Below are 24,666 nucleotides of genomic sequence, written 5' to 3' on the forward strand. Positions count from 1 at the left end.
CAGCGTGCTAACGCACAGCTCTATTGATCAGCCTGTATGCGTCAACACACACACACATACACACACGCAGATGCACACGAAGCACACAGATATGAGCTCACATCTAATAGCATATACATAGACATAGGGTTCCATGCATTCATACTTCATAAGCACTTAAACTTATGCTGCATACTTACACACCAAAAGAGGGTACCAGGATAATGCAGAGATGCTTTGCATGGCAGCCAATAAATGTGGAGATTAGAGAGACAACTCTGTAGTTTTATTAAATGTAAAAATATAAAAATTGTATATCATTTGTATTGGTACCGGCAAATGAAAGCATCTTTACTCTTATTGTAAGTGCAGAATTTTCTAGTTACACCATATGCATCTGTTGGTTTGTGCAATTTGTTGTTTACCAAAATAACACGGCAACAAGTTATAAATGAAAAATATTTAAAGAATTATAAGAAGAATTTGTTTCAAACACTGTCAAGAAGATTACTTTAACAGTGCCTTTTGTAACTGTAATGCAAATTGCATGTGCCAAAGTTGAAACTTCTACTTATACATAATACAAGAGTGAGAGTTGACAGCTAACTTTTACTCACTGTCAAACAGGAAGCGGCAGCCTGCTGATGTGTACGGACTAAGATGAAGTGCATAATTAAGGAAACATATGAAAGCCGGCACTGGGCCTGAGATTAATTAGGTGCGTGTCAATACCCTCATCAATATCCGATTAACTAATGACACATGGCCCAATGAGGGCTATTGATCTGCTCCAAGTCTGCTGTGTTAATAGGTTGAAGCTGACATTCAGTGGGAAAGCTGACAGAAAACTGTGAGGAGAGTTTCACGGCGTGCAGGATGTGGGGGCCCGAAACACAGTAAGATCAGAAAATGTCCCCTCAGTCATAAGTAGTCAAATCACATTCGTGTAATGTGGTCTCATGGGATTCCAGTGATTGCTGTGACCACAACTGAACTTATTCGGCTTTGCTAGAATTCCCATCCTTTTAGTGATAATTAAAAATGACCCCAAAGGATCCCCCTCCCCAAAAAGAAAAAAAAGGACTCAATCTAGATTAATGGTGATGGAATGGCCAACATCATAAGTTAGCCCCTTTATGATAATGATTGTAATGATAATAATGAACACTTGGATGAAGGATGAACAATCCCCTGTCCTGGAGTTGAATCCCTATACAGGTTAATTAGGAAAGATAACATCATTAGCCACTCTCATGCCTGCACAGAGAATTAATTGGATAAGATGGAGATTTAGGTCTATATTTAATCGCATAAACGATCAACGACAGCTTAGCCAGGTAATGGGAGGTCCAAATCGGTGGGCATCTTATTTAGATCACATTTAACCAGCTTAATGAGCAAAAAAGATTCTAGTGGTTTGTAATATAGGTGCTGCAAAGATCCCCTTTGTGTGCACTGAGTTGATTAAAATGTGCATTAATGATGTATTATTGTGCCTTGTTAACTTCTGATTGTTTTCAGCATTTTGTGGATAAGGGGGGATTGTAATAGGGGTCGCTTGAACGGACAGAACAGAGTTCGCAGCTCTAATCATAAACTTTACATAAAACAAAACATCGACTCCATTTTAAAAAAAACTAACAAGGACTATTCATTGCTTTTACATATGAGCAATCTCTCTTCCTCAGTTGAAAAGGCCACCAATGGCCTGATGGCTTTGCAGTCATAAATACAGCACAGTCTGACTGTTTGTTCTAAGGGAAGCATTAGCTGGAGTTCATGATCTGTTCTAAGGGGGACATCAGTGTTAATATGCCTCATGCCAAACGTGAGCGGGCCGATCCGCCGGGCGTTTTGTGCCTATCCTTCAAAGCAGCTATAAAGCTTGCTTGTCTTTGGCTGAGAAATACGTTTGTCTGCAGTTCCCTCTAAATAGTGCATGGGGAGGGACTTTTGTGTGAATCGTCATATGCTACATAATGGATGTTTACAAAGCAGTGCGAGGACTTTACCTTCAGTTTGGGGGAGTTCTTTGTAAGGTGATAAAGCAGTCAGTTTTACCAGTAATATCTCCGGCTCTCTGGCGAAACAATAGGTGAACATCACTTTGAAGGAGCGCCATGCCACAATCCCCATTAATAATGAAACATTATTTAAAACGCAAACAGTGATGCCATTTGGTAGATGGGACAGTCACACAGCTGAAGCTTTATCTTGGCACAACTCAACGGTTACAGTTTTGACTGTGTCAGATACCTCTCCTTCCCTGAATTTAACATGACACACAGTTCCTACTTTTATCATTCAAGTGCTATTTTTGGCTTAATTTATAACAAACAGTGTATATAACAGATATGTAGAAACCACAAAACTATATTATGTTTTTTATACATTTGAGACGGGTACAATTTAAGTCAGACTATCTCTTGTACATTTTATTTCTGTGAGTGAACGTGAACATGAGGAGGTCACCTGAGACTTTGTGTACATGTGTGTGTGGTTGTTAGGGAGTGCGTCATCATCACCTTGACGACTGAGGTGTAGCTGACCATGAAGAGGAAGAATCGGGGCCTCACAAGGTAACATACCTCTTAATCCTAAACAAAAACAATATGCATGCATACAGTTACTAATGTAATGTGTTAGCTGCTTGCAATAGATTTGGTTTATAATCCAGTAGGATCAAAGGACATACTTTAGGGTACTCACTCAAATAGACTCCACTGTTGCTAACTTCACAGAGCACTGCTGATACATGCCTTTGTAAGTGCACTTTAAAGTGCAAAGAGTACATTTAGAGTAAATATGCATGCAAAACGTCTCTATTGCCGAGTGAAGTGAGTCTGCCCTTTTTCTACCCTTATTGTCAGCTGTGTCAACTCTATGTCTTGAGGGAGACTGGCTGTTGTCAGACACTAAGAAAAGGCCTCTGTCCACAAGCAACTAAAATATTCTTTGGTGCACGGTGTCCTGTCCCTCTGTGACTATTGAATTACAGCCCTTTTCCATGTTCATGGAAAAGAGAAAGAATGTCAAGGGAAGATTTCAGGTCGCACTATGCCATAGAAAAGGGGAAGTGCCTTGTCTAGTGCAACACAGACCCCACTGTCATTCTGGATTAAGGTTTGATTGAGTTTAGCTGACTAGATGACAGAGGAGATGGTCATTCTCAGGGCAGGAGAGGGAGATGGGAAAAAAAAGGGTTGCAGCTCAAATATAGTATCCTGTCATTTTAAGAGAACAACGAACATACTTGCTTTCTGTATAACTATTGTACGATTGAAGCAGTAGGTCATTTTTTTGGTGCATATTGTATATTTGCACTCATTAGACTTCAGGGATAATAAGTAACAACTTCCTCATTCATTATACTTATTGTTTAATTTATGCAAACTATACAAAGTTTAACGCTAAAAAGGTCCGGGGATTCAGGGGGTCAGACAGAGGGCCAAGAAGCCGTTGATTAAAGGATAAAGAGGGGTTGTGCAAAATTTTGCATTATTTTGAAAACCTTAAAACACTGGTTTGTGCAGAAAGAAGGTCTAGAAAAAGTCACGGAGAGGCATCTTTAAAAGTTGAGATATTTCAGCTCCAAAATTCAAAACAGCAATCATTTGACAGCAGTTTTGTCTTTCTGCTGTTAAACTCTGACCAGAGCAACATTGCTGACATGTTGCTGTGATTAAATGAGGAAACAGTGCTGTGGTGTGCAGGTCAAAAAACAAATATACTTGCGAGGAAACCCTGTATAGATAATTTAGCCGCGTGCTGGCTGGTGTCGGCAGAGCGTGTTTGCATGGGTGTATTGTTCAGTAAGCACATGAGAGGACTTAACACAGCAGTGATCTCTTTGGACTGATACTAACTGAAGTAAGTCCAGCAATTACTTTATATTTTATACTAGGATTTTAGGGGTTTTGGTGCACGTACAGTAATATATTTGCGTATGACTTTTGACACAAGGCCTGAACCTCAAGCAGAAAAGTGAGTCAGTCATTTATGTAGTTAACAATGGTGTTGGCAATGTCATCGGTCAGGGAGCCAGTGTTTGGTCAAATGCATGTAGTTTTAACAACTAATGTGCTCTCACAGTATCACAATTTTACAGCCTGTATAAAACACACACACACACACACACACACACACACATCTCTATTAGTAACCCAGAAAAACAGTTCATCAAATTAAAAACAGGAATGTTAGGGTGTCTTTAATTCAATAAAATACACATGTAAGGGAAATGCTACAAAGTACCTTTTTATATAAAAGTATTATCCTTCTTTTGCGTAGCTGGTGATAAGCGCCATTCGACACAAATAGACACAGCTGGAAATATAGCTAAAGAGTTTTAGTCTCCACAGTTGTTTACACAATCAAGTTTTTTTGTGGGCCGTGATAAGGTGCATGGATATCCTGTGGTCTTTGCCTAGTTAATGTGCACGGACCGCACACTGGCTCTGCTTTCACTGAGTTATTACGCAGAGTGTAATTTGAAACAATTACAAAAACACTGGCCCACTTGTTACAACACTCATTTTCCCCTCACATATACAAACCACAGATTCAATAGCTTTACATGTTTTTCAATCACACCCAGTGGAGCAGTGTTCAGTGTGAAAAAGTATAGCATTTCATCCTAGCTCGCATGGTATGGGATAATCTTTCACATTTTGCCTGGGGTTTGTTTTGCTATTTCAGCAGAAACTTGTGCAAGCCATGTGAATTACCATAGGAGAAGACGATAAAAATACCAAATGATATTGTATCAGATGTAAATGAATAAACTATTTGAATAATCAGGGCAAATAATTTGTTATCTGTGATAATAAATGGTGTTTATTGTTCTTTATTCGCCAAGATGCATTGCAGAGATAACAGTTTTAAACACACAAGTAGGGGAGAGATAGTGTAACGCTGCATGGAATGAAGGGGTTTGTGCTGCACAGTAAGCTATTAAAAAGGACACTAATAACATCAATTGGAATTGGAATTACAAGGCATATTTATTTTAAGTTTTTAATTTTAAGTCAATAACAGATTCTCCTCATGTGCAACGAGAGCCATGCAACATTAGATTTACCATATACGCGTTCTGTTTTGCAGGCCTCGCCACTGTTCAGAGACCAGGGTCAGCCAGCGATGATCTTTTGCAGCTTGTGGAGATGGACACCTTTAGCAGTGTGAGTACAGTTTCACTGCTGGCCCCACATAGCAGTGTAGCTGAGCACGAGGAGGTCAGGCCTTGTACCTCCATCTCTCTCTCTCTCTCTCTCTCTCTCTCTCTCTCTCTCTCTCTCTCTCTGAAGGTACTGGTGCAGTCTGACCATTGACATTTAGCATTCCTCCGCGCTGCCTCTGGGTTCTCAATGGGGGATTGAGGGGTGCAGAGGCCAGTGCCTGGTTCTCAAGGGTAAAAACAAAAAGGCTCTTGAAAATCCGAAGGAGTTCCCATGATCCTCGGAAAGACCTTGATCCGACCTGTGTTAAATTTCCATTCCACGGATTAGGGCACACAAAAAGTACATATTTGGCTGATTTATTTTGTCTTTTGCTCTGGATTTCTGGACAATGAATTGCAATGTTTTCCTTGACTGGCACTGAAATATCTGGCATGGAGATTTGGCAATAATAAGCATTTGTAGAAGTTTGGCAGTTTAGTCCAGGAAGATTTTTTTTCTTTTATAATCATTCAGCATTCATGGTCTTCACTGACATTTCTAAGTCAGTGCAGAAGCTTGTAGTGACATTTTATGGTGGAAAGTTTTCAAAGTCATTTTTCTAGGTTTTTTTTTCCAGTAACATACATAATCTGTTAGCATCAAAGGAGCACACATGCATAAATAATTGACTAATTCACTTAAAGGGGGGCAGTGTAGATTAATTAAGCTTGAATACTAATTATGTTTTCTGTCTACACCAACTGACGCGCTTGTTGTTTAATAAGAAACTGTTTGGTGGGTCACAATTACCATGCACACACATAAGGCCGCTCCATGAATTAAGATGGTTTCACATTTTAAGGGTAGAATTGGCTTTGAGTGCCTTTGAAACAAAATGCTAACCTTATCTTTAGTGATTTAAATAAAGATGCTTTGTAGATGTTTTCATTATTCGTATGACATTTTATTAATATGGCCATTTTTTACTATGTCGATAGATAAAAAGAGACTTTATAAACATGAAAACAAAATCAACTTTTATGTCTTATTGATTTAGCGAGCCATTCAGTCTCATCTTTATTATGTCTTTTGTCATTTTGTTACAACCCATTATGACATACAGTATATTCACACATATATTTATATTAAGATGAGATGATTTTATTCACTTTCACATTCATTTACATTCAAATTCTGATCAACGTCACTCTAAGGAATCCACTGGCAGAATAGCCAAACACAAACCTAATAATGTGGATTTTTAAATACAAATTAGAACTCAAGGAAGAGACAAAATATATGCAGGGGTCTCTGTATAAAGCTCTTAAATCTCTTGTCATTTCCAGAAATCACTCTTGTCCTTGACTGCCTAGCACACAGGGTGCTTGTCTGGAAATGGTAGCTTTAAGTAGCTCTGTGAAGCCGAGGTTTTGCTGTCTGCGCTCCCCTGGCAAGCAGCGCGCACAGGGACAGAGGAAGACAGCTCAAAGCTGGGGCCTTGTTTACAGCTGCGTGGGGAAGAAAACAGGCAGACGTAAATGAGGGTTGACGGTTTCATGAAGCACAATTGGTTGATGGCAGATTCAATGTGACTGGGCTGAACTGGGCGATGATCCGTACAGTATGCAAAATTCACTTTCTAGCTGGTCTGTGCCCACCAGCCTCTAGCAGCAAGCGGTCTTCCCCAAGCCCTTCTAGCTATGCCTTTGAATGCAACAAGAACTGAACAAGGCATTGTTGTGCTCAATTCCTTTTGACAACAATCACATTTAAAAAAAGAAAGAAAAAAAAATAGTCATGGAATTTTTTTGTCACCAGTTATAAATGATTTTTTTCTCTCATGTTGAATGCAAAGTAAGCAATTTGTGTGCTGCACAGTGAAATGAGGAGAGTGGGACGGTTTAAGGGGGCATGTATGGATGCCTTCAGATGACAAGAGAATGAACTCAGGGGCTGTTGCGTTATACTACTATATATGTATGTTGTAATATACCCAAATTTCTTGGCACGTGATTTTGGCGCAGCACCATTAATTTAACATACTTATGTGCAATGTGACAGGCAAATTATAAGAAGTCTTAGCCTGCACAGGGCCAGTTTACACTGCTGCTATCACAGCTCTTGTCCTGAACAGCCATTCCTACCTCTGAAAATTCAGTTGATTTCATGAACCTCTGTGATACTTCTTTTTCCTCAGGATTGAATTATTGTTTATCATTTTAGAAATGCAACATCTGCATGTTGCATCCGGTTATGGCACATTAAACAACAGTTCTTGTATTACAAGGAGCATGCTGTCAATGTCAGTGGGGTCTAGGGAGCGAGATGAGAACCAGGCATTTTTCTTAGCTCTCTAGACAGAGAGGCTCACATGGCGCTGTGTGGATTAGATTTTTAGTGACAATGACCCAAAGCTTTAGGCCTGGGGTGTATGTACTGTACTCCTTCTGTGTACTTTCCCTTGTGTGTTTACTAGGATTTTTTCCCCCCACTGTAGCTGAACTTAAGGCAAGAATACATTCATAGTAATCAGAGGACTTATTGACATTTGCAGGACATGGAGCTAATTTGCTTTGCATTGTGAGAAACATGAGCACTGTTAGACACAAAACTGTACCCAGAGGAGAACTAGCATGCACTGATATGAAAATTACATAAGGAGAAGACTAAAACTTTTAAAGAAAAAAAAATCTCAAGTAATCTTGAGATTTTTACGACTAGTGTTACATTGCAGTGTCCGTGATGATATTCTAGATTATTCTGTGCAGTAATTAGGGTGATAAACAGAATGCATTTGTATAGCCTAAGATAAAACTTAATGTGATTTCTCCTTTGATTTTTGCTCATCTCTCCAAAGTGCCTTTAGCCCTGAGGGCAAAAACAATAATTTGCGAAATAAAGAGCGTTATCCTCCTTCATTATTCGAATATGATGATTAATTACTATAGCAGGCAAATATATCAGCTCCAACAGTAACTTTCACAGTCCATGACTGAGCAACAATCTTACAGTACCAAGTAAATATAGTATTTACTGTAGAGGTTGTTTCAAATTTATTCATTAAGGTTTTCAGAATTGGCTGTGAGGTTCCAATAATGATCCAGATTTTAATACCACATAATGAATGCTAATGTCATGTGGCTTATTTAAATGGCTGCTTTAGTTTACAACACAATATTGTTAAACTGGCCTGCTGTAATACAAAGCAAATGGTGATTGTGTGCAATTCTTTTTTAAATTACCTGATTAATGTTCCGGGGTTTTAGGGAGTTTCTCAATTTGCATATGCATCCAAACAATATTTGTCTTGCAGAACGGTGTCCAAAGCGTCCGATGAAATGAAATAAGAGCATAAAAGAAATCACAGGGGAGACAATCGCCACTGATGCCAAATTCGCCAGTCTCATGCTCCACAGCATGCGAAACTCAGAAAAACTGATTGGTACCCAGTCGAAAAGAAAATGGTTTTTAAATAAGTTACAATTAGATAAGCATTAATCTCAGTGGTATAAATGAATGTCTTGCTGTAGGGCTTGTTGAATGTAAAAACAGATTTACAAAAACTCCTCTTACCAGATTGGTCTGGAAGTAGTCCTTCTCTATTTTAATTGCTCTGTCATTTAGAGTTGAAATAAGCCCCCCCACTCATTCTGCCCCTTGATTTTGCCTTTGAAATTAAATATTGTATACAAATACATGCTGTTCATGGGCATGAGCACAGTTCATCACTGAAATCTGCATAAAATGATGCTTAAAAAGCTCCATACGCTTTGAGCAACAGAGCTCTTTTATATGCTGCATCCTTATGTAAACATATCCATAACGAAAACAACTACTTATGCCTTTTACCTCAGCTTTCTTATTGTTCTGCTTGTCCGCAGAAATGAGAGAAATGTGGGACTGCAGAGTTTGTTCCACATACTCTTGATTTCAAAGGAACCCATACTTGCTTTCATACATTCTTCCCTTTTCTTTCAATTCCATGCCAACGTAGACCACCTACAGCACTAGTCGAAATAGTGTTGACTTAGCATGTCTTCATATAGATAGATAGATAGATAGATCACATTTATATCACATTTGTATTTATCATTGCTTTACGCATAAATCCTATATTGGAATTACAACATTGAAAATTCTTCAATATTCCACTTTACAAAATACAAAGACAATTTTTCTCTCTCCTTTTGAGCTTTTTTAGGTTGAGTTCATGTGAATGGAAGTAATGAGAAGTGTGCCTGGATTTCCATACTCATTTGCACACCAAGTCTGTGTACTCTCATGCAGCCTGTGTAGAAATGCATAATTCTCCAGGAGAGAGTGTGCTGTCGCCCATTCATTTTAGCAACAAGGAGGAAGTATTTTAATGTGACCTTCATTACACATTCATGTCAACTTTTCTTATCTATTTATGATTAAATTCTTTTCCACTCCTGTTGTTCAATTAGTGCTTGACCCCTTTAGCGGCGATGTAAATTAAATGACATTTTAGTGTCGTCCCATATTTAAAATACTGCGTTAGTTGCGGATCATAAATGATGATCTTCATTCTGCAGCTAATTTATTCATTTAACAATTTCCCTCCAGAAGTTACAGCAGAAGGCTCTGCAGCAACCTAAGCAGAAGAAATCCAAGTCGGCTGAATTTCTGATGGGTGAGTCCTGCTTGATGAGTTATTGCTCATAATTTGTGTAAGGATTAATTAACTAATTACAGACAAATGGCTTTGGGCTAAATTTTGCTCTTGCTTGTCAGGGCGCAATTTGTAATTATTTTAATCATTTCTTCTTCTTCTCTTTTTTTCTCCTCCTTTGCAAGATTCTGATTTAATTTTAACCTAGTTGTATTTTAGTGTCATTCGAGGAGGATGCGCTTTTTGGGGCAGAGAAATCACCAATAGAAACATTTTGTTGTCATTAAATGTGTTTTTTTTACGAGTCACTCTGACCCCCATCATGTCAGTGTTTGTATTTTTATTTATGTTTCTACTTATTTTGTCAGGGGGAGAGGAGAGAGCTGCTGTGGTGGGCTTAGAAAACCCAGCCTTCGATGGAGGAGGAAGCACCGAGCTTTCCGTTCCTCCGGTTTGGCTGGGGAGAGAAATTCGAGGTGACAGGCCAGATAGCACCCTTGCAGCTCACCAAAAAAAAATGGAGCTGCAAGCCCCTGCCAAAGAAAGAGGTGAAGCTTCATTCTTCATTAGCCTCAAATTTGTTGACAGTCGATGTGTTCCTGATCTAACCTTTCTCTCACTCCCTCTTTCTTTCTCTCTCTCTCTCTCCATTTGGGGGGCCCTTGGTCCCTGCATTCCAAAGCAAGCGTGTCCTAACAAGCAACCCTCGTATAACTTCTTCCTCCGCTGGAGAACGCTACAGTAGTGGGTGTTCTATCTCTATCTAGAAGTACCCTCGACACAATCAGCCTTGACTCCCACTCTCGGCTACATGCCTTGTGGTGGGCTGGAGTCATAGGAGAGTGCATTTACATACGCTACTACGCTACCAAGCCGATCCGCTGTCTGTGTGGTGTACTCACAACGCCCCCGAAACACGGCTTAAGGCCAATCAGGCATACGAATATGCCCCCTTATAATTCAGTATGTCAGGGAGAACTCTTGAGGAATGGGATGGTAAATTAGGATGCGTTCAAGGTTGCGAGCGTGCCAGTTTTCTCAGGGATGAGTCACATGTTAGATTTTTGATTTAATGTGGTTTATTTTGCTGTGCATGGCTAGTAATTATTATCAATTATTGTCATGATGTTTTATGCACAAGAGGTAGGATTATGCTTCACCATGGTGTGTGGAACTGGCCAGCTTGAACAAAATTTTGTTTTCTCAGATCAAGAAAGCCAGACCATAAACATATATGATATAGAAGGCATATGCTAAATCTTATTAATAAAACTTTTTAATGGACTGAAGACAATAGTCATCCTAAACTTGCTTTAGCAATCAACCATTGCAGAAGACATAATTTTTGTTTTTCACCCTTATAAAACAATGAAAACAAGGATGCTGTCCAGTGTATAGGTAAAATCAAAGTGCTGATGTAACTGACAGTGAAAGTCTGGTTCCCTCCGTTTGGGGAGACATGTTGTAACTGAGAGTAATACTGGAAATGGACAAGGGGATCATGCGTTGACTCAGTAATTTGTTGAAAACTTCACTGCTCACTCCTTCACTTGAGTTGTCGATAGGTGATGGATTTTTTGATTGTTTAGTGATACTGATGATACTGAACGTTTTTTCTACATAAAGCACATTTCTATCCACATGTTTTGGGGCATTTTGAATTTTTACATAAAAAAAAACTTGAATAGAAAAAGCCAATATATGGCTTTTTACGCTTGACTTAGGTGGAAGTGCAGCATTGAAGTGAATTGTTATCTCCCACCATAGCATGACTCAGCCCACCCAAAAGACATTTAAAAGACACCATTATGTTCTCTTAGATTCGATGATATGTTCATAGTAGATGGTAAAAATGTCATAGAAATTTACAACATTTGAATGGAAACATAACTGTTATCTAATTTTTATTGCTATATTCTTATTAAAATAAAACAGAAAAAAGAAGATCATCATGTCCAATTGGTTTACACACTATAATGATCTCTCCCTACATTTTGTTCCACCACAACATCTGATTTAAAGAAGCAATGCTGTTCATTTAATTAAGAAAACATAACTGACCACTTATTCTCAAAAAGTTGTTTTATTGGGACTACAACGTCCTCTGTCTCGTAGTGTACAAATACAGACACTTTTTTTGAACACATATCGCACGCTGATGATTAGAGATGAGTTAAGTCTCTGATTTTTCTCACTTCTTTTTTTTGTTCTATTAATTGGAAATGCAAATTAGGCCACTTGCCATACCCTTAAAGCATACAAAATGAACTTAACCATATGGTAGGTTATTGATATTAGATCTCAGGAAAATGTAATACATGTCATATCTCCACAGTTACTGTAGGAATAGGTTTTGCTATCAGCAGGGTAAAGGCCACGTACACTTTCTTATCACATGCATGTCTCAAAGGGCATTATATCCCACAAGCTATGTGGTTTATAGGTTTATAACTTCATTTCTTTTGGTAATTGCACTGAATATAGGATTTATGTAAACAAACTATGAATCACTAGCACAAAATACACTTTTTCATTAGGGAGTGTGAATATGCATAACAGTTCAGTGACTCGGGTGTCTTTATTGGAAGTCCACAAAGGCTGATTGTTCCACGTTTGTGACACTTATATTTGGCATTTACCAAAATTCTTTCATTATCTCTCATTCTCTGTTAGCAGTAACTCTGGCTGGCAAGAAGTGCTAGTTATTGACATTGTGCATGTAAGAACAGAGAATTTAAATTTTCATTAGAGAGATGAACTGGAGGACAGCCAGACTATTTAGGTAAATCACAGATATGATTCAAAAGGCGATCCACGGAGCTACCACCATTATGCAAATTTGTGTTTGAAAAAAGGCTTTCATAACCTCAGAGCTATTTGCAGAGAAATTGTTCAAACTCTCTGTTAACGATGCAGAGGGATTTAACATGTGAATTTCACAGTCAATTTATGGCACCGTTGAGGAGTCATACGGCTGCTCGTCGCTTAGTATTTCAGTCTGACTATTTAACTTAGAGTGTGAAAAACTCATGCAGATATTTCACATGAGCACGAAAGAATCCCAGTGAGCTTTTTTGGGTAGTGGCCTAGTGGGCCAGTAGGTGCTCCTATGCAAACACACTTACTCACATTTTTATGCGTCCAAGCGCCGATACCCTCAGACTTCTATAAAGGCGATCCTTGTGTGGAATATATAACATGATTTAATGCACCGTGCATTCTTTTTCGCCCCACAACCTGAGAAATACAAGTAAAGCAATTTAGATTGGAGTGAAATATTCAGGGCCTGTAATGAGAATGATTTGGGGTTAAGAAAGCTGCTTGGTGGGGTGTACCCTTAATAGAAAGACCCTGGAGCCATTGGATTCCCATAAACTCTGTGGAGCAGACTTGATACCCATAGGTCAGTGATTGCTAATAAGAAGTCAATGAGACATGGGCTCAGGTTATTTTCCTTTGGATCTGCTCCTCCAAACTTGCCCGGTCCTCTAGGCCGCTGACCTCTGAGTATTTAGAAGGTATTGTCTTTGAAATTCCAGGTACTTTTGAGCTTGTAGACTTTCTCATTAGTTCCTTTTGAACATGGCAAACATATGGCAGTCGTATTTAAGAGATTGCCTGCCGTGACCTTTTGCGGCATGCTAATTAGGCCCCAGAGCACCACAGGCCATGGAGAGGAGCACTGAGAAACCCAGTAGTCTCTTTCCCGGTTCTCTCTTTCTGCCTCTGTACTCCTGTCTCATCTTGGCTCTGCCTTATCTGGTAGCAGCCGCTGCCCCTGCCCTTCGACAGTGTGGGTTTCAAAATTAACATTTCGCTTCATGTGCTTCTAATAACCACTAACCTGAACCTGTACAACTCCCCTCTTCCCTTCCCCGCCACCCCCACCTCCCCCGCCAACTCCCCCCACCTCCCCCGCCAACTCCCAACCCCTCTTTCTCCCATTCTCTCGCCTCTCGCACTTTCCACAGGAAATAAACGTGCCCAAAATTACTTTGACCCGTTGTCGGCGGAGCAGACAGACCCAAGGCATCGCGGGATGGCTGGGGTCAGCGCTGAAGATGAGCTGGAATTAAGTATGCCATTCTCTGTCATAATAGTTCTCCTCGGTTCATTAAAGTGAGGTGAGAGAGATCACTGGTAGCAGGCGGCCATTTGTGATGGCAGGACAGTCTATGTAAATACACCAAGTGATGGCATCACTAGATTGGCCACCCGACTCGCTGTCATTGACGAAGGTCACACATCATTGGTCAGTTTTCATTTCACCGTGGCTTTTTCTTTCCCCTGTCAAATGACACACGCAGAGCCATATCAATAGTTTGCAGCCCCCTCCTAAAGTAGGCCTATTAAAAGCGAGCTCTTGGGAGCCAAGTAATATGCATGTTATAATGAAACATGGCTATTAATGGAGAAGCCATTTCACCTGTATCTTTTGGATATCACTGCCGTGTAATATCAAAGGATTCGCCAAACCAAATCTCATCACATGATGACAGGCCGGCTAACAGGCATGTTAATGCTTCTATTTCATTACCCCTCTGCATGCACTTGATTTTCACCCCTCTCCAGCCACGGCTAATATCTCTGGTTTGCATGTTAAGATGTGGTTTAGATTGACTCGTCTGATAAGTACAAAGTAATTTTGAAGCACACAAATGCATGTAATTTTCCAGCACCTTTGAAGGTGTACTCATTTTATAATTGTTTTGACTTGTAGCAATATTGAACGCTGATGAAAACAGGCTGTATCAAAGAATGGCTGCGTTGCTGGATGAGGATGATGCCTTCATAAGTATACCTGGTATGTATCCCCATATTACTGTGCTCCTGTATCTTGGTAAACTGGAAGTTGTTGGTTAGCCCTAATCAAAATAGCAAAGAACCAATTTTTACAACTTAAATTTAGATCAATTACTTTACTTTAACATTACAGTACTTTACCTTAGAATCAATAAAAAGTACATTTTGGGACATATAATGTTCATTCAATCCCCTGTGATCACTAGTCTTTTGACTTTGTCCTGGTTTATTTTCCTGTCGAGATCATGTGTGTAAATACACATAAAAAAGTATCTGATTCGAAAAAACATTTTTACACACAGGTGTAGCTGCTGATTGATGTTCTGAATGATCAAGTGTATTAATTATGTTTTCTCACACTCTACAACCACTTGTGTCTTTTAATTTTCATGGTTGTATGTTAAACTTTTTATCATAACAGTGAGATTCAGTACCTTTAGGAAAAGCTCAAGACAGTGAAATCATAAACAACCCAAACAAAAATAAGACGCTACATTTTCCTCTGACACTAAAAGCAGCACTAACATAGAACAAAGAATAAGACTAGAAACGGACTCTCACTAGTAGTCAGTGCTTTCCAAGCACAGCTATTGTCTCACAGTAGGCGTGCCTTTTCTCATTAGCTCAGTTTCATTCAAACACGTAGCCAACCAGGCAACATTGAGGTGGTTTAAGCTTAGCATTGTTCTGGGTGAAGACAGTCGCACCAGATCCTGTTGACATGACGCACATCTCCCTTGTAATTCCAGTGCACAAGTGATGGGTTTAGGCCCGCTTCAACACGGTAGAATTTAGCCGGCTCGTATTATTTGCCATTGTCTCGGATTTAGCTGTACCACTGAGATTAGCAGCCCCATCCATTGTCTTGGAATGTTCATGAAATCCCACAGAAAAAGTAAAGAGGATCTTGGATTAACAGTTCCTCCATGCAATAGGCTGAGACACAGGGAAGGAAAGAGAGAGAGGAAGAGAGAGAGAGCTCTTACTTGTGTACTGCTGCAGTCCAACTGTGGTGACTGCCAGTAAGCACTTCACCAAGCTACAATAGACTTCAAGACAATCACCTTACGCTGTTGTGTGGATGCCTCCCACCGGTGTAGGCCGCAAGTCTTCATTGCAGCTGCAGAACTGGCTCAGTGTATGTCAGTGCTGATCCTGACATTTTGTGACTGCTTCCCAGGCTTTTGTCTTAGCTTTTACAGCCAGCCACAAAGCTCCATACACATTTCAGAAGAAAGAGCATGAATAAGACAAAGTATTAATGAAATGGACAGTGGCCAGTGCTGTAGACATTTTTTCAGAAAAGATTCCAGGAGAAATCCCTTCTGTCTGTCTAAGATCTTCAGTTCTTCCTTTTTATCACGATAAATTCTTTTGCTTTGGCTTGGAGATGAAAGAACTGGCATTCTATTCATTCTAGTTCTCTGTAAGGCGTCAGGCATTGATATCAGCTTCTATGTGAAAAGCATTAGGCAGTGATAACAGCTTTGGCTGTTACATGTATTGGACTGCACACGTTGAATACATGGATGCTCAAAGAATACCTCATGCTTTCTACCAATGAGGCGGTGCCGCCAAACTGAAAAGCACACAGCAAGCAGGTTAGCTGCTGTTGATGATACTTCTTTGCTTTCAGTAATGAATTCTAGGTTACTAACCAGAAACTAGTTCACATGTCGTGCAGAGGAAAACTTTCTTTCAATGTACAAGCTTGTTGCTCACAATTGGTTGTGGAGGTTGGTGAGTAAAAACATGAGAACTCTCCTGTTTTTTATAGGAAATCAGCTTAAAGCCACAGCCGCATAAAACACTTCAAAGATAGCATGTGTTTTTCTTTATCTGAGACAGCACTATGCAAAAAGATACTGCATCTTCCTTTGATTCCTTGCATAGAAACAGATTAGATATTTGTACTCAGTTCTGCAGCATCAGTTCAACCAATGTAGCCTACTCTACATCTGCTCCTAAGTTAAAAAAACCCTGTTGTTTATTTCATTATAAAATTCCTGTCATGCATTTTGTCAAAATTTTGCATTGATTTCGGACAAATATTTTACGAGATATTTCCATTGCTTGAATAAATAACTGCGAGTGTATTAGTAAAAAAAAAGCAAAGCAGGCTAAAGTGGTCCGTCTTTAATGCCCAAGTAGAACTTCTGTCTCAGTGTGAATATGTCGAGATCAGGTTTTGATTAATAAAAAATGCTTTAAGAGTGTGTGTGAATGTGATACTAGGTTTTGTGAATGTTTGTGTGAGTGTGTGAATTATTGTCCACCTGCATAAATGTGTGTATATACAAACTCATCTCTGTGAGTGTGTGTCTGGATGTGGTAAGTATGCGCATCCATCAGTATGTGTATGCATGTGTGTGTGTCTGGTTGTGTGTGTGTGTGTGTGTGTCTGTGCATGCCCACTGATGCGTATCTCTCCAGGTACGCTGCTAGCCTCCAGGGATGAGGAGGTGTTGGAGGTGAAGGCGGGTGATCCGGTGCTTCAGCGGCGACTGCTGCTCCACGGTGGTGGTGGTGCCTCAGGCTCCAGGCCCTCCCAGGCCCAAACCATTGCCAAAATCCAGGCTGGGGCTAGTGCTGGGCTGGGAGGAGCGGCTGGACTCGAAGCAGGGAGGATGGTAATGGGCAGAGAGAGCACTGTAAAAAGTAATGCTATGCTTTTATTTATTTTCATATTTGATTCATTATATGGAGAGGCATTATGTGAGTATAGTACACTTTTACACTATTATAGTATAGTGTGATAGTATAGAAAATATATATTTATTTTAAAATTATCCATTAAGGCTAGCAAGGAATAATTCCCGGAGGTTATATACATTTTTGTTAAATTCTTTGCCTCTGGACAATATTTTATTCCCACAGATTTTATTGGTGGAGTGACATGATAGGACAGACACAAAAAAATGCACAATGCCACACTAACGTTTTATTTTTGATACATATTATATTATTATATTAATATTATTATTATCAAGTTTTGTGATGCCTCTATATTATTTCTTGCAGCGAAGACAGCTAAGGATGTGATCCCCCACTACGCCCAGCAGCTTAGGGAGCGTGTGCGGCCTGACATGATCACGCTTGGCAGCCTTTCACTGCAGCAGGTCAGGGCTACAAAGAGGAATATCTGTGTCATCATCCCATATTCACCAGCACATCAGCCATGTCCATTATGCTGTGTATCGGTGGCTTTGGCTAATGGACATGGAGCGTGTGCATGTGTGCGTGTACATTTATCTGTTTTGTCTATTCACATGCCTATGTGTATACGTATGTGTGTGTGCTTTCCACATTTGCTTCTTTGTTCCACTTTTTGTCCCCAACCTTTTTTTCCTCCACCACTACCTTTATAAAAGTTCTGCATTTCATTTTCAGCACAGATGGTTTGAATCTCAGCTGAATGCAGTCATGTGAAATTGCTTTTTGTAGAACATGCATTCAAGGTTAGATAACTCATTCATCCTCTGCTCAGAATGAGTGCATGGATTTCAACTACATAATCTATGCTAGATATGATATCCTCACACAATTAATTTATTTGTGGAGACGGTTTTTGTTCTGTTTTTGAACTTTGTTGTGCATTATTATGCATATTTGTTTCTGACAGAAGCTGAATTTCCCTGGTTCTTTACCCATCTTAAGGTCTTTTCAGGAAAAATAGAGCGTGACTACTTTTTATATTCCAACTGGGTAGTAGGGATATTGTGAACTAGCGCTAAGATCTGAAGCTTCTTTCAAAACAAGCGTTTGTATTCCACCAGACAGAAATGGGAGAGGATACAAGAACATGGGGTTTCCATTGTTTTGGCAAATCTAGATTGCAAAGAAACCCAAACATTAATGCATATGTAAACAGAGTGCAGAACTTCTATCCACTGTATTTTTAGTTCTAATCTCACTTGAAAAGAGTGTAGGAGTATCAAATTATATGAATAGAAAGTCAACGTAATTGGGAAAAAATGGTTCAACAATGTCTCACCATCACTTGGAAGCCACAGCAACAGTTGACTCATCCTCCCTTACTGGATAATCAGTGGCATCTACTGTGCACTGTATCAGTATTGGGATCAGTGTTATCTTATTCTGCCATAATATGTATGCGCTCTTCTACTGTTTCCACACCCACCTCCCATTGAAAGCATATTATCCACCAGAGATTTCACACATCTATTTTAAAAATAATAGTGTTTTTCTTCTTTCTCTATTCTACCGTACAAAGCCTCTACAGGGTGAGACGCTGTCACTTAGCAGTGTCAATGCGTCTGAATGGGGAGTGTGAATGTGCTGACTGAATGTAAAACCGGCAGAAATACTCATCAAACGCTACATGTCTTTAGGGCCTGGCTCAGTATCGATTGCCTGCAGATTGCATTACAGTTGCTCCTTGTGCTTAATTCTGCCATTATGGTGCACTGCACTGTTTCATAAAGCTGCACCCAAAGAAAGTGTGCATGTGTATTTACACGTATTTTCCAGCCAGCAGCTCAGGGGGGACCACTGAAGAGGAGTGAGTGGGCAAAGAGAAAGGAGAGACTAATGGCCGTCTTCGCTGGGAATGTTAAGGTAAAGGCCCATGTACTGTATATATACTGTATGAAGGATGTGTTGCTTTTTTAGTCCAATCATATTCTTTCTTATTTCATTTGTCCATAACATAAACACACTTATCTTTAAAAGTATTTAATTACCGCAAGTCACAGAAATTAATAATATCTTGCATTATAATTTAGAGTGATGTGGTTTTAATTAAACTGTCAATTAGCTGATAATGTAAGTGATGGTTAACACATTAGCAATGTTTGTGAACATATCCACTTCAATATTTCAAAGGAGGCTCATTCACAAAGAGACTGTGACGAGGCAGTAAGAGAAGCACCACAGCCCAGGCTGAACACGCTGCTTCAGTGGTAAGTCCAGCCCATTTCATATTTCCTCCCCATATGTACAATTGATGTCACATGACTGTAATCATTAATTGTGTGTGAAGCATTTGTATTCCCACTGACATTCGAGAAGGCATGTAATTCATATGTCCTCTGCATGGCTTCTCCTGTCGACGGCCATTGCATTGTGGGTAGCATGGCTCGAGGGCACAGAAATCTGTCCATGTCATTGGGCTTGGAGGTGCATCAATTCTTGGTCCATCCACTTTAGTCAGAGATCACACATCAAATTTCGTAGACAGAGCCCCACGGGCAATCAGCTGAGCATGTTTACGTTTTTAGTAATTATGGACTACTATGCCAGCTGACATGATAAATTCAAGAAACTACTGTACACATCAGTATCTTCTCTGGTGTTTGGTTGTTTCATGGGGTGGGTGGTAGTGGGACACCAGCTCTGTCAGATGAATGTGGTTCGGAGTTTGGCGAGATGACCTCCTCTCGACAGCCTTGCACCCTGTAAATTCCTTCTGATATCAATGGTGGGTGGCTATTAGACATGGGAGACTTTCTATGCATCACCTAGGGCTACATCTGCCTGAAATATAATGAGAAATGATTTCACTTTTTCTCTCCCTACGCCTATGAAAGAAAAAAAATAAAAATAAAGAGGAGAGACGCAGAGCTGACTTGTGTTTTTTGTAACAAATGTGTAATTCATTTGTTTCCACTGTTTCTGATTTAATGGAGGTCGAGTAATTGCATTAGGAAGCACATTGTGCCTTGTTGTGAACTGATGAAAGCACATGTAATACTTTTGATAGGCGAACAGAGAGGAGGGGAGAGAGGGAGAGAAAGGAAAGAAAAGACCCAGTGCCTGCCTTTGATGCCGAGCATTTATTTGCTGAATTATCCTTCCTTTTACAAGCATCTTATCCCCAGTCACAGGCAGGCCAGGGCCCCTGTGATATTGCTTTATTTTGAGGAATTAAGAGAGGTGGCGAGGAGACAGAGCGAAGCAACCGCTTATTACATTACCACTGATAAGATTGAAAGGCCGAGAAAGGCAGAGAGAGCGAGAGAGAGAAAGAGAGAGAAAGAAAGAGAGAGAGAGAGGGACCCAGTGGAAAGTGTTTTGTTGTGGTGTTATTAGATTGAGCTGCTATTGGCTACAGAGTGGAACAACAGAGAGTCCAAAATGCAGGTGGCTGTTAACAGGGTTAGCTTCTTGTGTGTGTGTTGTATATGTGTTTGTGCATGTAGCAGCAGAACCGTTGAAAGCCCGTCAGTCAGAGCGCTGGGGGAAGGCCAAGAGGAAGCGATGGCCAAATACAGCCAGATGATAGAGCTCCCAGAATCCTCCTCTTCAGCATCATGGCCCCCGTGGCAGGTAAGATATGTTAGCCACTGCGACTGTGGACTGAGGAATACACATTTGTAGGAAACAGAAAGCACACAAACAGGAAGTGACATACCTCTTAAGGAGGAGATATTGATCCTGAAGTGTTTACAAATCATCAAAAAGAGAGGCAGGGTTGTTTGTTCAAGAGCAGTAAAATGATGTAATTATGTGAAACCCTGTGATGAATGGGACCTGTTAAAGAATGGGAAAATTATATCCCTTATTTTCTAGTTTTTCAAATTCCTTCACTCCTTTCATTACACCAGTGGGTACCATATGTGCACATACCTACACAAAGGCACTATACAACACTGAGCAAAAAGGCTTTCCTAACTATCCAGCCACATTATTTTTATACAGTATTAAAAGATTTTTTTTCTGCTTTGTGTGGATGGTGTCTGTGGTTTTAGAAATCTAAGTAGGAGGGGAAAAGAGTCTTTGGAGATGAAAAAGGGGAACGGAGGGAGAGGAGAAAAAAGAGAACCAAGTGGGAAAGAGAAGGAAGCTGCAGCTTTAGCGGTAGCATCACCAGCTGTGGGAGGAGTGTGCTGTTGTGTTGCATCTGGGGATGAGGCTGCCATGCCACCGTGCTGGCTTAAAGATGTAATGAATCTTCAGTCGGGGGCTTTCCTTCCAGGGTGACAACTGGCTTTGAGGAAGGTTGTAAATGCAGGGGAGATTGTGGTATAATTCCTCAGACTGGCGTTTGTGCCCCCCAGTCACCATTCGATTATCTCCCAAATTGCTGTGTTTCACTGAGATAAAGATTTTTTATGGCTTGCTGACTTGAAACAACCGGCACAGGCAGAATAGGGGGCAAAAGAGGGAGAGGGAAAGAGAGAAAGAGAGAGAGAGAAAGCAATGGCCAAACCTGCCACGCATAGTAATTTCCTTTGGTAAATGACAAAATCTTTGTTTATATGACATTTCCCTAAAATTACTGCAGCGAGATGAATCTGAAATATAAAATGTCACATTTGGCATGCAAAACTATGAAAATATATTTCTGTGCAAAATTCATGGAGGCATTTAATTTAGAACGTGTTTAATAACTAAGGCAGCCTGCATCAGTAATCCTGCCCGGAGGTCCCAAAAAGATTGTCATATTTATTCTCTGCTTTCTTCACCCCCCTCCTTCATTCCAAAGCCAAAAAATTTTAAGGGTAAATGTTCATTGTTAATTAAGATTTACTAATTAAAATGAAAATAATTAACGAGAAAGCTTAATCTCTGAATATTAGCCCATACTTAGAAAGAAAGGAAGTTTTTGTATGTGGCATTTCCTGTCTCTATTAAGAGTGCATTTTGTGTGATCAGTCAATGTGTGGAAAGCCCTGAAAAGATATTTCAGCGAAAGGACGGCTGCTTGCCAGCAAAACCACGGAGGATCCCTTGCTAGAGCCTTTGATCTCATCTGTAGGAGTGCTGTAATGTTATGGCACTTTAGGCACAACTCAGGCTTGGGGCAAACAAACCACCTCTGATATGGAAAATTGGCTCACTTCACCTTTTACCTTCGCCTTGCTGTCTTGACTGTCTCTTACGACGCCCTGTGAGCATGTGGGCCAGATAACAACAATACTTCTTAAAGACATACATAGTGCAAATTGGGCACCGGTGTGATGTTATTGTTTTTTTATTTCTTTGCTTCTTTTTTCTCCTTTCTCCTCCTCCTCCTCCTCTTCCTTTCAGTCTGCATGCATACATCTCTTTCCAGTGTGGGGGTTTAGAGGCCTCCATCACCTCCTCCCAAATGTGAGATGTGTGGGCTAAACCGCTTTGCCACCAATTATACTAATTTCACTTCTGCTGAAATTGTTTTTGTTGTTTTGGTATGCAAAGATGCTCACAGTGGGGAGATTGAGGGGCATTACTGCAGGGCTCAGCACACACCTTCCCCCCTCACCGAGCAGAGCAATGGGCACTGCCAGTGCTGCTAGGTGAATGTGTGTATGATGTGTGTCTGTGAAAAGGACAGGAAAAGTCTCAGGTTGTTTGGTGACAACACTGTGCACAGTAAACTGTAAAGCAGACAGTGGGTACAGTGTATGAGTGTGTGTCTGTGTGTGTGTACATGCAGCCCCTGAGTGCTACTATGTCATTGATTGGAATTGAGGGCTTTAATTGCCAGACACTCAAAATTTGCCAGAGGGAGTTGGTCAACACAGTGTAAATTCGAGTACATAAAATAAATGGGCATGAGATGCAACTTAGATAATCACAGAAAAATAAATGCCTGTACTTTAGAAAGGCAGGGATAGGATAGGATAGGTTAAGATGGGATATGATGGGATGGGACAGAATGGGATGGGAAAAGAAAGGAAAGGATGGGAAAGGATCGGTTAGGATAGGCTGATTGGATTTTGATATTTGTTGTACACAAGTGGAACTTTTGGTCTGTTGATAGCAGTAGAACTAAGGTGAAAGGGTTCATCAAAAAAAAATCATGAATCCTATTCTCGGGACCCGCAATGTCCGTATAAAATTTCATGGCAATCTGCCCAGTAGTGTTTGAGATATCTTGGTCAGTGCCAGATGAACAAATAGATGGACAAAACGTCCAACCAGCCAAACAACGGACCAACCAACATTGCTATTGAAGTTTAAAAACACATTAATGGTGATAAAAACCAAGTGGCTCTGTTTAAGCCAGATTGACTTTCCATTCAGTGCTGTTCAACAGATGCCATAGGGGACAAAAGACTGAATATGTATTTATATTGTTCTCTGATTATGTTTCATAAAAAAATAAAAATAAACTGTCTACGCAGCTTACCCTATTACTCATCCTAAGCCCTAAAAAAGAGGCACATGTCACCAAAACAAACAAGCAAACAAACAACAAGTGGGCTGATGTAGCCTGAAGGTTAGTGGGATGAGCTTGCTACCAGAAGGTTGGCGTTTTGAAACCTTCATCTGAATGGGCAATGTGGCCAGGGGAAATAAATATCACTCTCAACTTCGATAACAAGGAATGCTGATGTGCCCTTGAGCAAGGTACTTAACCCCTAAATGGTTGACTGGAGATCAGGAGATGGAAGCCTGCAGCTGTGCTGGGCATATCTTACATATATGACTGCTTAGACTGTAGTTTGACAAAATCACCCCCCTTGTTCAGCAAACATACCTGGAGTATGATGACTCCCCGAAAAAGTGGGGAATTACATCATCAAATACATATTTTTCTGGGTAACAAAATCATTTATTATATTCATATAAAGGTTGTCAAGGCCACCGCAGGCTGAGCAACACAGAAACAACTGTCTTCTCAGTGTGGCCATGCTGTCTTATCACCAGATGTGCATCCTAATTTTATAATCACTGTTTCATGGCATTGTCTGCATACAGCAAGGTCATGATATTTCTCTCATTTCACTCCTTTACTAAATTACACGCAACTTGTGTCATGGTCTATACCTTACATTTATGCATGGTGCAATTGCAAGTATTCTCGAGCAACTGGAGGTCTGTCCTAACAATCCCAACTAAAGACAACACAAGACTTTGCCAGGCTAAAAGTCACACCTCATAATACAGGAGAAAGAAAATGAGCTGGAAATTGTTTCCTCAACCTACAAGGACAAGAAGAGGGGATAGAGAGATTGTTCATTTCAACAACAGCTAATAGTGATGTTACGTTCACGAACGATCCAAAACAGCTCTTTGGTACAAACGAAGGGAACCGTTGTGCCCAAATTACACTACCTGCCTTAAATCCACTCGCCTTCACGTGAACAGTGACAACCAGCCAGTCACAGTGTTGCATGAGTTGCATTCAAGGCAAGGCAACTT

General features: G+C 40.2%; 1 protein-coding gene across 1 annotated transcript in view; it reads left to right on the forward strand.

Moving 5' to 3' along the window:
• Positions 1-4,902: 4,902 nt before the first annotated feature.
• ofcc1 (orofacial cleft 1 candidate 1) overlaps positions 4,903-24,666 on the forward strand; it is a 76,258-nt gene continuing 56,494 nt past the window's right edge. Inside the window, exons 1-11 of the mRNA XM_070928559.1 lie at positions 4,903-4,924; positions 5,083-5,213; positions 9,726-9,792; positions 10,140-10,319; positions 13,743-13,847; positions 14,492-14,575; positions 17,008-17,232; positions 17,596-17,693; positions 19,066-19,152; positions 19,420-19,493; positions 20,742-20,862. Coding sequence (XP_070784660.1) covers positions 4,903-4,924; positions 5,083-5,213; positions 9,726-9,792; positions 10,140-10,319; positions 13,743-13,847; positions 14,492-14,575; positions 17,008-17,232; positions 17,596-17,693; positions 19,066-19,152; positions 19,420-19,493; positions 20,742-20,862 — 1,194 coding nt within the window. The remainder of the gene's footprint in view (positions 4,925-5,082; positions 5,214-9,725; positions 9,793-10,139; positions 10,320-13,742; positions 13,848-14,491; positions 14,576-17,007; positions 17,233-17,595; positions 17,694-19,065; positions 19,153-19,419; positions 19,494-20,741; positions 20,863-24,666) is intronic.

This window comes from Enoplosus armatus, chromosome 21 (genome assembly GCF_043641665.1).
Source record: "Enoplosus armatus isolate fEnoArm2 chromosome 21, fEnoArm2.hap1, whole genome shotgun sequence".
Taxonomy (NCBI): domain Eukaryota; kingdom Metazoa; phylum Chordata; class Actinopteri; order Centrarchiformes; family Enoplosidae; genus Enoplosus; species Enoplosus armatus.